The sequence below is a fragment of the Ascaphus truei genome, chromosome 3, assembly GCF_040206685.1.
Source record: "Ascaphus truei isolate aAscTru1 chromosome 3, aAscTru1.hap1, whole genome shotgun sequence".
Taxonomy (NCBI): Eukaryota; Metazoa; Chordata; class Amphibia; order Anura; family Ascaphidae; genus Ascaphus; species Ascaphus truei.
Window position 1 is genome coordinate 85,594,697 of NC_134485.1, and position 17,574 is coordinate 85,612,270.

Here is a 17,574-nt window from a genome sequence, read left to right on the forward strand (position 1 = left end):
GCCATTGGCCAACGCTATAGTGTTGAAACGCTGGGGCTGTTTAACCCCTCCAGTGCCAGTAAATGGCTCTGCCATCAAATGTGTTGTAGGCCCCGCTGCAAGTGAATGGGTTAAAAGGCAGTGTAACCGAGTAACATAAAGATCAAGAAACTGACAAAGGTCTGAAACATTTTAAGCCAATAAAAGTGGCTTTTGGTGGCTGACTTCTAACAATAAATAATCATGATACTGTGTGGAACGAACGTTCCTTCTTGTCCTGCTTGGAAACGTTAATGAGAACGAGGCCTAGTGCCAATGAATTCGGGGTGGTAGAAACTTGCTCTAGAGTCAGCTCCTTGAACCGTTTCACTGGCACAGCAAGGCGTGCTAGCAAAAGTATTATTCTCCTTGGATCTCGAGTGCGCGGGAAAGTATACATTTTTTGTTTATTTAAGCACCGAGCGGGGACTTAGCCGAAGAATTGCTTGCTTTTCCAAGAGAGGATGGATTTGACTATGGACGGGTTATATAAACAGATTGAGTTGTTGAATAACTGTTCCTCAATGCACTCTCTATCTCTCTGCTTCTTACCCCTGCTCGGGTCCCTACACAGAGAAAGCAGACGCCGTGTAGAGCTCTCGTGGAAACGTACCTTGGCCTCCTCTGCCATTTTCTTCTCCTCGTCCTGCTCCTCGGCTTTGGCTGCTGCTTCCTCAGACTGCGGCTTGCGCTTTTTCTGCTTGGGAGCCATGAATCCCTGCAAGAACTTCTTGATGACGGCAGCCTGGAGGGATATGACGCACTCCCCGAAATCCTTCAGATTCTCCAGCGACCGTACCTGTCGGGAAGGCGGCGCGGGGAGGAGAGCGTTACTAATCCATGTCCTCTTAGCCTCCTCAATTTCCAAGTCTAAATCATTGGTGCAAAGGAGTGAATTTTTTCTCCAAATGTTGTCTTTTTACAAGTTATTTATCCTGAACACATGGTGAAATACTTTGGTAGTTGCCAATTTTAATCATATCTTATGTGACCTATAAATGACACCACACTGATTTCTAAAGTATGAGAGCGTTGACACTTTCCATTTCGAACGTGCAGCGTCAATAAAGTTTCACTCCAAGATGAGGAAAAAAAACTCTTAAATTGGTCTTTCCACCTTATAATTGTTAAATTTCATAAATTAAGACTTTACCAAAGTATCTCTAAAGGCCAAACTTCCCAAACATGCACTTGTCTCCACCGTACTCTAAAATCAACGCTCATATTCACGTCCACACTGCAAGCAGGTCAATATTGCCAAGATTGGAGTATTCATAAGGGGGAGAAGGAAATCCTTGGCAAGGCAACAGATCAGCAAAGACGTATCTGTTCATCAGAGTGGCTGCAACACAATGCAGTAACGACTGGACTAATGAACCGTAAGTGACAAAACTCCAATGCGATGTAGAGGCGGGGGGGAAAAAACAAGATACAAAACCCCAGCATGCGGGAAGGTCTCACATGTGCACACTCATCGATGAGCACTACAGCACATACACAGAGCTTAGTTGCTCACCTTTGCTTCAAACTCTGTGGTGTCATCCAGGTATCCCAGTCCTCCCTTCTGCAACCGAGTTGCAACCTCGATGACATCACTGCGCATGAAATTGAGCAGCTCGTTGTGCCCATCGCAGGTCTTCAAACCCAGGTTCTGCTTGCGGGCAAGGTGGATGGAATGCACAATGTCCATATACCTGGGAACAGCGAGATGCATGTAAGGCCCAACTTACGACCGGCCCGCCAACAACAGGGCCCTGATGCAATAGCCGTTAATGTTCAGAGGCGGCAGCCACAAACCCACACATTCCGCAATATATATAGTAAAATTACTGTATCTTGAAGATATCTGTAAGCTCTAAAGGACAGAACCATTGTGCTTACAAAAGCTGTTCCACTATTAAATTAACATCTGAATAACCTCGGCTCTCAGATGTAGAATAGATTTTAGAACCTTTAGCTGCCGAACTGATGTCCAATGTATCTTGACCCTACACAGAGGAAAGGTAGTAGGGTCTAAAGCAGTGGTTTTAACCCGTTTTTGGTTAAGGAACGCTATAATTATATTGTGAAATTCTGAAGACCCCCAACCCTCACTAATACGCGTGTCTGATAGGTGCATTGTAAGGAACCCCAACCCGCATAACGAATGTGAGATCAGATGCATTGTAAATTCTTAAGTATTTGGTACAATTTTCAAATTACCTGAGAATTGCAGGCGACCCTTTATGGAACCCAAGGGTTCCTAGGCACTACGGTTGCAAAACACTGGTCTAAAGATACCAGAAGATTTCAGCATTCAATGGGACACCCCACTTCTAAACAGAACATCTACCGATGTTTAGTCTCAGGTAAATGGAAAAAACATTACTAGTCTAAAGGGTGTAAACACTCTGCTCTTACAGCTTCTAATGGGAAACGTCTTCTTTCCCGTGTTAAACTATCCACAAGGTAAGAAGATGCAAACAGAATTCCTTCCTTATAAATCCAGCATGTCACTAAATGCAGGAACTTTACAGAGAAACCCTGGGCTGTATTGGCTTCAGTTAACTTGCTTAAAAATGGATGTTTTCTTGCCTTTATTGTGCATAGACTAAATGACAATGCCTCATGCATACTGGGATATCAGTGGAATGGAAGAGCAAGTGACAACAAAATAGATAAAAAACGCTTGAAAATGGAAGTGGCCGTCACATACCTGCTGCGCAGACACAGCTTCAGCTGACTCTCACGCACGCCCTGAGGGTACAGACAGTCCAGCAGCTCGTCCAGGTCCTTCTGCGTATCGCACAAGAACCTGAAAGGAACAAGCACAGCGAGTATAGCTGGATGCAGTGATACACAGGCAGCTTCCGTTGTATGGGAAAAGCTACAGGACCCAACACGGCACAAGCCCCAGCCAAAAACGGTTTGAGGAAAAATTAAAGAACAAAACCCCAAAACAACAAAATATTACCAAATCGCAAACATTTTCACACTTTCTTCCCCACCTACCCTTTAAGCCAGCGGTGCGCAAAGTGGGGGCGGGAGATTTTGCTAGGGGGGTGGGGCGCGCTGGCAGTTGCAGATGCCCGGCAATCTTTCCCCAGGCATTTAAATGAAATGCCGGGAGATCGTGTGAGGCCTCTGCAACTGTTTACTTACTGGGATTCATCCACACTGACGCGCCGCCATGCCAATGCGGCGTAAAAATGTGACGTGACAAATGATGCCGGGGGTCACGTGACGTCACATGACCCCGCAGCGTCATCCGACGCAGATGAAGGTAGGTGGGGGGGCACAGCACTAAAAGTTTGCGCTCCCCTGCTTTAAACTGTAATATAGAAACAAATGAGTTTAATAAGCTTCAAAAACATTGCCATGTTTAACTTACAAGTAGATACCTCTGGAAATGTACAAACATTTTTTGCAACTTGCCATTTAAGCCAAAACACAGAATTTACATGATACAGACACAGGCCAATTCTTTGTCCAAAACATTGATTTTTCTGTGATGAGGCTTACTGATGTAACCCGCTGCATGTTTACCAAGCAATAACTTAAGTGAGCTTTCAGATGCCTCATGTCACATCACTGTTTAATAAATATGGCCTCGTCTCTTTAACGCAGCATTGCCACCGTGCCATTCGTGTAAGGGGTGCTCTAAAAAATATATATATTTTTTTGTCCAACATAAATCACAACTGGGTCTCTATGTAGTGATAATGTAAACACCGTCTTGATTCATCTTGCTGACACGTATGTAATAAATGGTTGTGTCACGTTACTGCGGAGGGACATTTTGTGCACACGTTGCTGGGAATGTTCTCCCACCACTTTCCCCGCTTATGTTCACTGGCTACACTACAGATGCCCAATGAACGAGGTGGGCAACCGTTGCAATCTTTGTTTCAGAAAAAAAGTACACCATTCCCCACAATGCTGGCGTATTATCTTTGCCAAGAAGAAAGAGGAAGCAGAGTGAGAGCATGAGCTGGAGAAAAGCTAAGAGGAAGAAGCCTCACCAAAGGTTCTGCCCTTGGTTGGGCACGGTCCTCTCCACTTGGCTGTGCTCTGTCGGAGGTAAATCTTCTGGGCCACCCACACTGCTGTCTGCATCTCCACTCTCCACGTTACCTGCATAAGAGCAAAGGAGTCCCACATTACCCCTGCAGTCAATCTTTAATGTAAATGTTTGCACATGTTAAATACGTCTCCCAGGAAACATATTCCATTAAGAAAAATAAAACAAAATCTTTAATAAAGTTCCCTGTGTGTAAAGCTCCCTTTAACCCCTTTCCACCTTTTGGGTACGCGAGTACACGCCATGATCTTTTACCTTTTGCCTATTTCCGTGGGGATTTGCTGCTGCACCACAGGCTATATAAACAGTCATTCTTAAAGGATTATTTTCTATATGTAGTGTGCGCGCAAACTGCTTACCACCACTTTCGCGTTAGGATCACATACTTAATTGTCCAACACCACAGTACTTTACCATTTCTCATACAGGTTGATGCAAAACCAATTTTTCCAGACACGTAAAAAATAAATAAATATGTATTTCCTGTGGCTCTAAGTCAATTGCAATAAAGTTTAAACCTAAACTTGGACAATAAACTGTAGAAACCTACTCCTGTTTCCTGAGCGGCACTGCAGAGAACACTAGCACATTATATTATATAGCCCCACTCTTACCCTCTGCATCCTGCTCATCATCCTCCTCCTCCTCCTCCTCCTCCTCTGGTAGTATGAAGCTGTAACTGATGCTGTCGTGCACCCAGCCCTTCTCGATGAACAGCCCTGGAACCACATCTGAGAACAACCAGTACCTGAGGAGCAGAGACATGGCACAAACATTCAGAGCAAATGTTATGGTGAAGCTGTCCCGTACCGCATCCCCTTCCGCCATGACACACCTGCCCTGTCGCATCAAAGCACGGACCCTTTTAACACCTTTGGTGCCAATCGCCACTAGTCCAAAAAATGTCATTTTAAATGTACTTCAATGGTTCCCAATCTTTTACAATGGTTTTCTGTTGGTAAAATTGTGGGGTTGACCTCTAACACACTCCCTGTCACTTTCTGACCCCCTTCTGCCTGTCCTTCGAGGCCTCGCCTTTTCCTTGCTCCTTGCTTTATCCCCCAGCGTATATCAGGTCATTCGGAGCCCCCACCCCAAGTTGGGAAACGCTGACCTACTGCATCACAGTAAAGACCACCCTTTAAAGCCTGGTGACCGCATTGCAGGCACTCATCTTAAACATAGAACACAAAAAAACGAATATCGGCTACTGAAGCAGCGGTGTCATGCGAAATAACGTTCTGTGAAGATGACGGCAATGTCCAGTGGGTTAAGTGGATAGCGGGGAGAGGGGAGACTAAATTAAGGGGTGATGTAAGGGAAATGAAGCAGGGTACTTACAGAGAGGCAAGGAATCCCCACCAGGCTGTGTGACCTTGTGTGTAGCTTCTCCTTACCCCCGTCTCCACCAACTAGTATAGTGTGGAGCCGCGCGCGCTCTATACGTCACCACTAGTCTGCTCCGCCCGCAACACTCAATGATCCGGTGGCGTCCTTCGAACCGTGATGTAGCAGAAACAGAGAGATGATCAAAGGGGCTGCCGCTTGCTGTAGAAAAAAAGTTCGGGAACTCACCAGTGTTGAGTTAAAAGGTCTTTATTAGCCTACATAAAAATAGAGACAAAACTCCTCCTCCCACGCCCACTATGGCGCCTTGACAAAGCGCCATAGTGGCCGTGAAACGCGGGGGGAGGAGGGGTTTTGTCTATTTTTATGTAGGCTAATAAAGACCTTTTAACTCAACACTGGTGAGTTCCCGAACTTTTTTTCTACAGCAAGCGGCAGCCCCTTTGATCATCTCTCTGTTTCTGCTCATCTTAAACAAGCAAGGATATATTGCAAGACTTCAACTGGCAGCCCGGGTTCAAACGCAGCACGCCAAGGGCCTTGAAGTGACCTCTGGACTCAGCTGCCCAAGTAACTAGTGTGAAATTAGCAAAGTGACGTTTTTCAAACTAAAACTCCCCTTTTAAGTGAAGGTCATAAATATATGCGATCCGATACAGAGGTTTTACATGCTTTCAAAATGTTTCGATATTAGAATTCAGTGCATCTGAAATGACATTATAATAAGCCTCTGGCCATTCTACTCCTCAAGGATCCCCCTTTGGAGAACAGCTTGGAAAGCCAAGATACAACACGTATAAAAACAGGAAAGGAGACACATAGCCCCTTTAACGCAGATCTTACTTCGTATATGAAAAAGGGGATGTTGAGGAATGAAACAGAAAAGAAGAAGCGGGAACGTAGTTGTAAAATATGTCCACATTTCCACCGCAGGTTGTAGGCCAGAAAGGCATCTTACCTGTTGTGGTTGCGGTCTGTGCCAATTGGCGACCGTCGCAGCACTAGCTTGGCTTTGGCAATCCCTTCGTGGAAAGTTTTCTCTGCGGTAGCTTTGTGCTTGCGCATTCGCTCCCCTTCTGCCTCTCGCTCTTGTCGCTCTATGGTGGAGTTGATGGGAGGGACAGGGAAAGCAATGCATGAGAAGATGGTCAGTTTGCATGAACAGTTTGCATGGTAGAATAAGTTAGTGTAGAAAGTAGAACAGGGATCTAAAACTCAAACTTCATGCGAAAAAGGTGTCGAGACAAAAAAAATGGAAAATGTCATTTGCAAGTTTTTATAGCTACAGTATTTCTATAGGCTTGCCTTGTAGCATTTCAGCAAAGCGAGCAGTTACTAACGGTTTGCAGAGAATGACATAGTAAATCTACATTACATAAAGAAAGTCTTTTAAAAGCAAATTCAGAGCACATTTATCACAAACAGCACAACTAATAAAATGGGTATTGCACAGATTTGGGTAGGTGCATATTCATTCTAGCTGCAACGAATATAAGGCCAATACAGAAGGCAACATAGTTACTGAATTATAGCTGTGCTACATAAAAAAAACACAATAGTACATCTTGTCTTTGCATTAAAATTCTTAAAACAATTCTGTGTTTTTGGCTATTGTCCACACAAAGATGAGTGCAGTTTGAGGGTAAAGTATAGTGGACATTGTCAATCTAATGTATATTTTAAAACTATTTGGGCCACAACAAAAATGTAACAAGTCCTACATCCCTACACATTAAGTTCTCACCACTACATAGGTGGAAAAATAAAAAATAAACTACGGAGCACATTTTCCAAGTAGGTGTGCAGTATTCTTCATGCCCCAATTTCACACTTAGCACATGGCATAGTAGTTTCTGCCAGCACCTATTACTTAAACGTCTGTTTGCTGTGGTCGAGCTGGACGCCATAACCGTACAAGGACTTTGGAAACGGGCAGAACATGAGCTTTAAAGCATAGAAGATGGTACAAATCTTAACGCCCTTGTCCACTATATACGCCTGTAGGTTCACCTAACTGCCCTGCAAAAAGTGCCGCTCCACACTCACCTTTCACCTGCTTCTCGTACTCCTCCTTCTCTTTCTTGGCCTGCATGGACTGCCTTCGCCTGCTCTTCACAGCACTGATCATGTCCTCCGCCTCCTGCTCCCCCTGCTCCACCTGTTGCGGCTCCGTCTTGCTCAGCTTCTCAGGCTTTTTCATGGGCTTGGGGGGGACAACCTCCTCTTTAACCTTGGGCCCCAACTCCTTGAGCTTCTGCTTCTCAGCCCGCTTCTTATCGTTCACCTCCTTCAGAATGGCCAGCCTCTCTTTCCACAGCTCAGCCGTGTACTGCTGCTTGGAATCCACGTAGTCTTGAATGGAGTAAGTCATGAGGATACGGTGGCAGAGGGCAGCCAGGATGTGCAGCTTCTCCTCAGTGGTCAGCTCAAAGAACTCCGAGGTCTCCAGCTTCTCCAGGAACTCGTCCTCTACCTCGTCATCCTGGAAGACAGCAGACCCTTCGCTCTCCTCATCTCCTGCTCCTGAGACTTCGCTCTCCCCAGCAGGGGAGTCAGACTTACGCAGGCAGAGGCGCACTAGCTCAGAGGCGGAGTGCAGGGTGAGTGGGATTTCAGACAGCTTCATGCCCAGCTCCCCATAGTCCTCAGCGATCTCATCCTGCAGGAGCGTCTGAAGCACCACCACCAGTACTCTGTTCAGGTACAGGAAGCCGCCCTTCTCAGCAGTGAGAGCCTCCATTAGAGAAACCGCTGTCACTGGGTACTGCCCGTCTGGGAGTAGCAGGTCGGAGTAGCAGCTCAGAAACTCTACCACCATAGCCACGTCTCCAAACAGTGTATTGGGCAGCCCCTCAGGGGTATCCACCAGCTTGAAGCTCGGTAAGCTCTTGCCCGTCAGCTCTTGATCCTCGTACCGCCTCTGCTTCTCCAGCCGCTCCATCTTCTCCTTATGCTTGCGCTCTCTGGCCTTCTCATTGATCCGGGCCCTCAGGGCCTCCCGCTTCTGCCGCATGTGCTCCTCCCGCTGTCCCTCGGTCATCATGGCCCAGCGCTTGCGCTGTTCCAGAAGCTCGTACCGCTTCTGCACCAGCACCCCAAGCTCCTCGGGCAGCCGGTTGCGGTCGTCGGCCGAGAGCTGTCGTGCCACCTTAGAAATGAAACTGGAGAGGGCGCCCTTCCGGTCCTCGCGGTTCTTGTTGTCACGGTAATAAGCAATCAAATGGAGAGCAGCAGGTGGGAGGCTCTTTTGGGGTTTGCTCGTGGATCTAGGCGTGCTTGAGGAACCTTTGGGAGTCCGCGACACTTTTGGGGAGCCTTTGGCCATATCCAGCAAGGTCATCTGCTTTAGCTTGGGGCTCGTCAAGCCTTTTTTGGGAGAGCTGCCGGACGCTTTTTGGCCATTTAGAACCTGTGACTTGCCTCCTTTAGGTTTCTTAGCCAACAGCTTTTTGCCAGCGAAGTTCCCACCTGAGGAGCCTTTCTTGTTGAAGCTGAAGTTAGAAGGGCTCATAACTTTCATTAACTGCTCCAGCTCCTCCTTGGAGCTTGGCCCTCCCATGTGCTTCAGTTTCAGAGGAGAGTTGTGAACAATCTTCTTCAGGTTGACCTGGCACCACAGAGTGGGGCTGAGTGGGGACTTCTTGCCCTTTAAGAGGCTTTTATCTGCGTCGGTTTTGGGTTTCTTGGCTGGCTTCTGATCAGGGGAACTCAGACTCTTCCTCTTGGTTGCGGATGATGGGTTCAGTGTCATGTACTAGAAAGTAAGCAGCAGAAAAGAGAAGGGGAAAAAAGTCACTCACCTAATCACATTATAAAGAAAACAAATGTGAAAGACATAACAAAATACGCGGTCAATCCAAGTAAAACACTCAACCATGTCACCAAATCAAGTGTTTCTAATGGTTTTCATAGAGTATAATACCTTTATACCCAAATACAGATCTGCAACAAATGCAAATCATACATTGAATTAAAGCATTTGTTTGGCTATAGAAATAATCAAACAAATAGGGAAAGAACAAATCTTCAACTCAAGGATGCTGCAATAAGGTATGAGTTACAAAGCAATTTCTAGACGATTACAATTCAAGCTTGTATGGTTAAGTGTAATCTTTCAGTTCTGTACATCGACCTATGGGCATGGATGAAAGATATGGACAGGCCACAAATATACGTTTGTTTGGTGAAACCAACGGTTATTATTCCTTCCACCATATATAAAGAATAGCTTGAAGGGAAAAGTATGATCTAGGTCAGGAGTGAGCAAACTTTTTAGGCCGAGCCCCCCTTTTAATCCATGAAATTTCTCGGGCCCCCCCCTGTCTGATCAAAATCACATTAAAAAAAACCTTTATTAAACGGTATACAATGTAAATACAAATATGTCTAAGGCCGCGCGTAGTGCCCGCGACGGCGACGCTAGCAAAAGTTGTATTTCGCTTTGCGGCGGCGGTGCGGGCGACCTGGCCATTGATTGGTTCAGGGGCTGTCACATGAGGCGACAGCCCCTGAAAAATCAAATATTGCCGGCTTCAAAAAATCGCATCGCCACGTCACGCTTACTATAAGCGCACGCGGCAGCGACAATGCATTTTTTGGATGACGTCGCGTCGCCGGCACTATAAGCGCAGCTTAAATACTTACATACTTCAACAGCTCGCTCTTGCAAAATTAGACTGCGTCCACGCTGCCGCTGAGAGCGGTGACATCACCAACTCTCCAAGCATGAGCACAGGGTGTCCTGCATAATTTTGCAAGCACGAGTGGGGAAGTGTTTACACTTTTTTTACCTTAATTCTGTACATTCATAGTATGAGTGATATAGTGGCAGCCTACCCTTTCACTTGCAGAGGATCGCAGCGAAGCAGGTTGCCAGCAGAGGAGAGCAGCAACACAGCGTTATTGTAGGGCAGACACCGGAGGGAGGGGCGTTTGACATCACAGGGCTCGCGCGTGCTCCTCCCCCGTACCTCCGAATTATGTGACCGCCACCTGCACTATTCTGTTCGGCCGCGCGCGCACATCTTTTTCGCCTGCGCAGCCAGGTTTTGCCGCACGCGCCCCGCCTAAATAATCTTGCGCCGGGGCGACCCCCCTCAGATTGTGCACCGCTGCATTCAATCACCACCAACACACAGACACAATACACACTGCAGTCATATATATACACACATTATATATATATATATATATATATATATATATATATATATATATATACACACATTATATATATATATATATATATATATATATATATATATATATATATATATATATATATATATATATATATATATATATATATATATACATATACACACACACACACACACACACACACACACACACACACACACACACACACACACACACACACACACACACACACACACATAAATACATATACACACACATACATATACACACACATACACACACACACACATACACACACACATACACACACACATACACACACTACCTGGGGGAGGGAGTAACTAAACCTGCTCCGGTCCCCCCATGTGCTGCAGAAAACGGGCGGGTAACAGACAGGAGGAGGAGGGCTTGTCTGTGTGCAGGGAAGGCCCCGCAGCAAGGCCCCGCCCCCTCTGCAGGCAGACACAGCATAGAAGCAGCAGTCTCTGCACGGAGCTTCTGGCCCCGCCCCCTCTGACACAGACAGCAGGGAAGCAGCCAGTGCACAGAGCTTCTGGCCGCCCTGCACAGCTCTGCCCGCCCCCAGGTTTCCCGCGCCCCCCCTACATAATCTTGCGCCCCCCCAAGGGGGCGCGCCCCCCAGTTTGCGCACCGCTGATCTAGGTATTACTGAAACATGGGAGTGGGATGAAACTCGGGACTGCAGTTAATTTAGGGGGATCCCTTTTTCAGAGGGATCGAGCATGTAGAAGAGGTGGAGTAGGTTTATATGTTAAACCGGATCGAAAACCCATTAAAAAAAAAAAAGGGAAGGATTGTAAATGGAAAGAAAAAAGGTTTGTAGGGATATGCTATAAACCACCAAATATATCAGATATAGAGGAGGCCAAAATGCTTTTGCAAATGGAGAAGGCAGCAAAACTAGGTCATGTTAGCATATGAGGGATTCTAATTATCCAGACTAAAGGAAACAGGTTTTTGGGGGGTGCTAAAAATGAGAATTACATGACCCAAATTATTGAGGAAACAACCAGGAGTGGGGCATTACTAGATTTGGTAATAATGTAGAAGTAATAATAAATATTCAAGTTGGGGAAGATTTGGGAAAAAGTGATCATAACATGTTCTCATTTGAAATAAATAATCAAAAACATTATACAGGTTCAAAGACTTCACATTTTAAAAATGCAGATTAAAAAAAAAAAACTGAGGCATATAATCTACAAGGAACGACAGAGAAGCCCAATGCTACATCCAACATGACAGAAACACACAGTAAAATACTTATATATTCTCTTGAAATGGGGTCATTTAGTTTAACCCTTTGGCCAAAGCATTGTAAGCCACGACACAGCAGACACCTGTTCGCAAAGCCTAACACTACCAGATAAAATACTAATATACCTCTATCAGGGGTTCTCAAAAAGAGCTTGCTGGGGTTCTGTGTTTTGATAATCTACAAGGAACAAATTGTAATGATGCTTTTGCAGGGAAAAATGTGGAAGATAAATGGGCCGTCTTAAAAACATTTTGGGATTAGTACACGCCATCAGTGTACACCTGTGCGTAATAAATATAAAAGAAACAACCCTAAACCAATGTGTCTAAATAAACAGGTAGGGGACGGAATGGAATGAGAAATGCATTTAGATTCTTAAAGTCAGAAGGGATGAGGCATCTTATCAATATTATAAGGCATGTAACAAAAAGGCAATAGGGCAATCAAATTAGCAAACATTGGAAGTGAAAAATAGGATTGCAATAGAAAGTAAGATCATCCCTAAAAGGTTCTTTAAGTACTTTAATAACAAATATTAGACAAGGAAATATAGAACCCTTTCAGTGTGAGATGGGCAAGCAAATAATTGGAGACAGGGAAAAAGCAGAGGTATTAAACAAATTCTTTACCACTATATTTACCAGAGAGAGGAATCAATTGCACAAATAGTGCATACCATGTTAGAAGTGCATAGGCGACTTAACATTTAAAGTAAATAAGGCACCTAGCCCTGATGGCATACACTCAAGAGTTAAAGGAGCCAAGTTCTGCAATAGCCAAATAATTACATTTAATATTCAAGGACTCCATTACACAGGCTCAGTACAGTAAGATTGGCGTAAAGCAGACATGGTGCCTATATTGGACTAAAGCTGGAATCGGAGTACCTCAGGGATCGGTACTGGGACCCCCCTGCTTTTTAACTTGTTTATTAATGACCTGGAGGTTGGCACAAAGTGTAAAGTCTCCATCTTTGCTGATGACACTAAATTGTGTAAGGTAGTAAAACCAAAGCAGGACGCAATTTCTCTCCAGAAGGACTTGGATAAACTGGAAACTTGGGCAGGAAAATGGCAGATGAGGTTTAATACAGATAAACGCAAGATTGCAGTTGGGCAACAAGAACAAACAGGCAATTTACAAATGGGGCAAAATTAGGTGAATCATTGATGAAGGATTTAGGAGTGCTTATAGACAGCAGGCTTAGCAATAGTGCCCAAAGTCATGCAGTAGCTGCAAAGGCAAACAAGATCTTATCTTGCATTAAACAGGGAATGGATGGATGGAAGGGGAGCATAATTATGCCCCTCTATAAAGCATTAGTAAGACCACACCTTGAATAGAGTACAATTTTGGGCACCAATCCATAAATTTAGTTATTTATTTTAAAGACAGAACTAGAGAAAGTGCAGAGAAGAGCCACCAAATTAAGGGGATGGAAAAATCTGATTTACGAGGAGGCGCAAGCTAATTTAGATTGGCTTACGTTGGAAAAGGAGTCATCTAAGAGGGGATGAGATACACAAATATAGTTGGGGACAATACAAGGAGTTTTCAAAAGAACTATTCATCCCAAGGGCAGTACAAACGACACAGGTTCATCCCTTAAACCAGCTACAAAGGAAAGGGTTATTTACAGTAAGGGCAGTTAAAATGTGGAAATCATTACCCATAGAGACTGATGGCAAATACAATAAATATCTTCAAAAAGAAGTTGGACACTTTTTAGAAAGGAAAGGTATACAGGGATATACCAAAAAGTAAACATAGGAAGGATGTTGATCCAGGGAGAAATCTGATTGCTATTTGGAGTCAGAAAGGAATTTAAATGTTCCCTTATGAGAGCTTTAGCTGATATTTTACTGTTTGTTTGTCTTCCTCTGGATCAATATACTGTAAAAATACAAATATATGATAAGTATCTGTCTACATTTAGCATAGGTTGAACTTGATGTGCATTTCTTTTTTCAACCTAATCTACTATATGTAATACAGTTATAAAGGTACAGACATTAACAGTTATGTCAAACTGTTCAAACTTGTTGTCATACAAAATGAATATCCATGTCCAGGTTTGTTCTGGATGACCCCGGAAATGCACAAATGTGCCCAGGACATAATTGAATATGAGATGCAACTCAATGTATTACTTCCTGGTAAAACAGTTTATAAATAAATGTTCTGGTTTCTCTATGAAGTACAGTTCACTGTTTTATATAAAGGTCAAAGGAAGTGTTTGTGTTCTCTGCTATTTCAGGTCACAGAAGGCATACAACATTGCATACATAGTTCTAAAGTTCTCCATCACCATCGGTGCCACAGAAATTACACAAACCCAAGTTTATTCTAGTAATAAGTTAGAAGAAGGGGCACACGGATAACTAGGATTCCGCTTATGCATCTACTTACTTTATGCGGATCCAGTAAAAAGTCGCTGAACTTGCTTGGCAGCGTGTACTTTTTCACCAGTTCGTCCTCCACCACCCAGGGTGCGTTCTCCCCCATGCCAAGGCGCAGGGAGTAGTGGCGGATGAAGTAGCGCAGGATCTCCTTGTTGGGAGGCCGCTCTGATCGGAACAGGCTGTCTACAGGAACGCTGCTGATCACCTGAACAAACACAAAGCAAAATGGAAATGCAAGCATGGTTATGTGCATCCTACACAAAGGTGCTCACCTCAAAGCCACGCCATCATCCGATTCCCCACTTTGTGATTAGTGGAAGGAGCTTGGACTGTTTATGAATGCCATTGGCTATTGTAGTTTAGTTACCGCCATTAGCTTTTACATGGTCCAAAGTAAATGGCGCTCTCCAATTAGTGAATATCAAGCAATGGGTAGTGGGGAGTCAATATAGTCGTGCCCTGCTATGCCTCAATTCTGATAAGAGATTGTTGGGCTGGCAGAGAGAAAACGCTATTCATGATAAAAACTGGTCGAGTCTGATTGTGTACTCTTCAAAACAGCTCCAATCTGTGGCCACTTTAATGTACTGTATATGAAACGGTAGCTCTCACTGCTCAAAAAAAAAAAAAAAAAATAATATCGTTAACTTACTCAATTGATTAAGTTTACCATCTACTGGGTCAACCAAGAGTTGTCCCTTTGGTAACAAAGTTTTATAAAACCGTGGTGCAGAGATCTATATTCCAGAGTAAAACTATCCCCTTCTAGTATGAAATGAAAGGATTTTAATCTGTCTGTTGTACAAATAAAGACTTATTTAAACGTACAGTTCGTATAGAAGTGCTCAAATAGCAATTCCCCAATTGTGCATTCTTAATGGATTCAATCCAAATAAAACACTCTTCCTCCTTAAAGGCATAACCACTGAAAAAGCCTGGTTTTCAGCAGACATTTCAAGTGAATTGTCTAGATTCAGTATTTATCCTATAATAGCTCAACATTTGTAGTAAACCTCAACAAGTAACAGTTATTGCACATTATGCATAGTTTAGTAGAAGAGAAAGTTAATAAAAAGATGAAGTCTCTTTAAAGAAGGGGTTGTTTATATAGAGATACGTGTATGAACTTGACTGATGGGACTGTAAAACCTGCAAGTGGTCAGTTAAATGCAGCTCAGTGTATAACCATAGGTATCATTAAGAACTTCCAGTCATGCATTTCTTTTCTTGCATGATGCCTCTGCTTGCGGTCTGATCAAGGCAGTACATTGCTCTGTGGCATCACACACAAGCTGCTGGGGATTTGGCAGTAGCTTCAAAAGCATGACAGATAACCAAAGCCTTGTGGGATATGCTAGATATTCTATGTACATCACCCAACACAAAACCAGCATTTGAGAAAAAAACCACTGCAGTAAACGTTCAGTCATTTAGACTGTTTGTGATAGGTAGTCGACTGAAGAAACGCACATGACAGAGCGTGTAAGAGAGCAATGCAGACCTGATGTTCAGAGGTTAGATAGCAGTATACACAGAACTATTAATTTGTACTAACGTATGCGAAAAATAGCAGCCAGTATGGAAGGCTGAGGACCTGTGGCAATGAAAGCGGGAAACATACATTTTGAAAGTTAAAACGCAGACATCAATATCTATTTGTTTAAACCAAAACAAGACAGCCCCCTATCACCTTGTCCTCACTCAGCAGCTTCACGTCGTATTTATGTGGCAGGAACTTGGGCGGAGCCCATTTCTTCTCGTCCTTCTTTAAGCTCGTGGGGAGTTTCCGAGGCGATCGTCGGGCTCTGTCACCTGAGCAGGGAGAGATGTACGTATAGAACTTCAGTGCATGTGCACGGCGATCGTGGTTTGTGCCATGTTAGCCGGGCTCCATTCATGGCATAGGGGCTTAAAAACATACTGCTCTACAATTTAGTGCCTTTTCCTCTCACAGCTAAAGGGTTAAGCCAACAACCACTAAGGCTTACTATTCTTTGTTTCATCTTCCACACATTCTTGTTAATTATTAATCGTAATTAAGTTGACATTTTGAAAGATTAATAGTCGAGTGGAAAGTGCTCCACGTTGTGGTTGAAAGATCACAGAAAAACTCCCATGATAATACATTTATCGCAAAATAACTAGATAGATATATAGATAGCAATACATATTTTATTTTAAAAAGCTCCAAAATATCCTAGTAAATCTCGTGTTCAAAAAAACAAAAAAAAAAAAAATACATTTTCTTTAGATTTACTAGAACAAAGGGTCCTTCCTTCCCAAACCCTTCCCCTGTCTGAACTCAATCTATTCTCACCTACACTGCTCCCATCTCCCTATCACACTCATCCCATCCCTCTGCACCTTAGATACTTCCTCCATTATCTTTAACATTTTATAATTGAAATTAGTTTTCAAATGGGAGAATCTAAGGTGATGGGATGAGGGGTGAATGGATGAGGGGGACGGGAGCAGTGTAGGTGAGAAAGAAAAAAAATGAAGTGAAGACATGGAAAAGGGTTGGGAATTAAGGGATTAACCCCTTTGTTGCATCAAATGTCCCTGCAATGTCCTGGTAGTGAAAGGGGTTAATAAAAGGTCAGATGAGAAAGGTGTTAATAGATATGGGGCAGAGGAGTTAAGGAAAAGGGGGGAATTGGGGGCTGGTTGAGTCGAAGGGGTGTAAGAGTCTGGGGGGAGATGCAAGGTAAGAAGGTGAGAGGGAGGGGGGGGGGGGGAGGGGAGATCGGGATCCCAGAGGAGAGAGGGAGTGAAAGGGTTGAGAGGAATCTCAGGGGAGAGAAGGGGAATGGGGGAGTGAAGGGGGACAAACTGCAGTCTCCTCATGCTGCCTCACACCAGGCGCTTCTCCCCCTCCCTGCAGTGGGAAGCAGGGCCGGAAGGGAGCGAGAGCAGCATGTCAGCCTACAGCTCACGTCACAACAGCTCCGGTCTCAGAGTGGCAAGTGCAAAACTGATCCTCTCCCCCCTACACTCCGGCACCGTGGTAATATGGGGAGAACTAAACTCCCACATGGGTGTAGCCATCACGATATTACGATGATACCGGTCTATTGCGCAACCCCACTCCACGTTGGTCAATTTTGAACACCTGGTGGTAAAACCGCCTCTCCTCTCCATTGCCAGCGAAGAGGATCCATGATGACACCCATCACCACACGCCGCCTGCGCTTCCCTGCCGCCACTCCATGAGCAGCGAGAAATGGCAACGGGCGAACAGCACCCATTATGGTGAACCATTTCTATGTAAGGTGGCAAAGTAGTCCGTTATGCTGCATGGTTAGGCT

At 44.3% G+C, this 17,574-nt stretch overlaps 1 protein-coding gene across 1 annotated transcript in view; it reads right to left on the minus strand.

Annotated features, from left to right (window-relative positions):
• Nucleotides 1-17,574, minus strand: part of BAZ1B (bromodomain adjacent to zinc finger domain 1B) — a 52,044-nt gene that overhangs the window by 16,542 nt on the left and 17,928 nt on the right. The window contains exons 5-13 of the mRNA XM_075594475.1: nt 15,957-16,078; nt 14,274-14,471; nt 7,472-9,179; nt 6,384-6,522; nt 4,693-4,826; nt 4,020-4,131; nt 2,714-2,812; nt 1,535-1,712; nt 632-817 (exon numbers count right to left, since the gene is read on the minus strand). Of these exons, the coding sequence (XP_075450590.1) occupies nt 632-817; nt 1,535-1,712; nt 2,714-2,812; nt 4,020-4,131; nt 4,693-4,826; nt 6,384-6,522; nt 7,472-9,179; nt 14,274-14,471; nt 15,957-16,078 (2,876 nt within the window). The remainder of the gene's footprint in view (nt 1-631; nt 818-1,534; nt 1,713-2,713; nt 2,813-4,019; nt 4,132-4,692; nt 4,827-6,383; nt 6,523-7,471; nt 9,180-14,273; nt 14,472-15,956; nt 16,079-17,574) is intronic.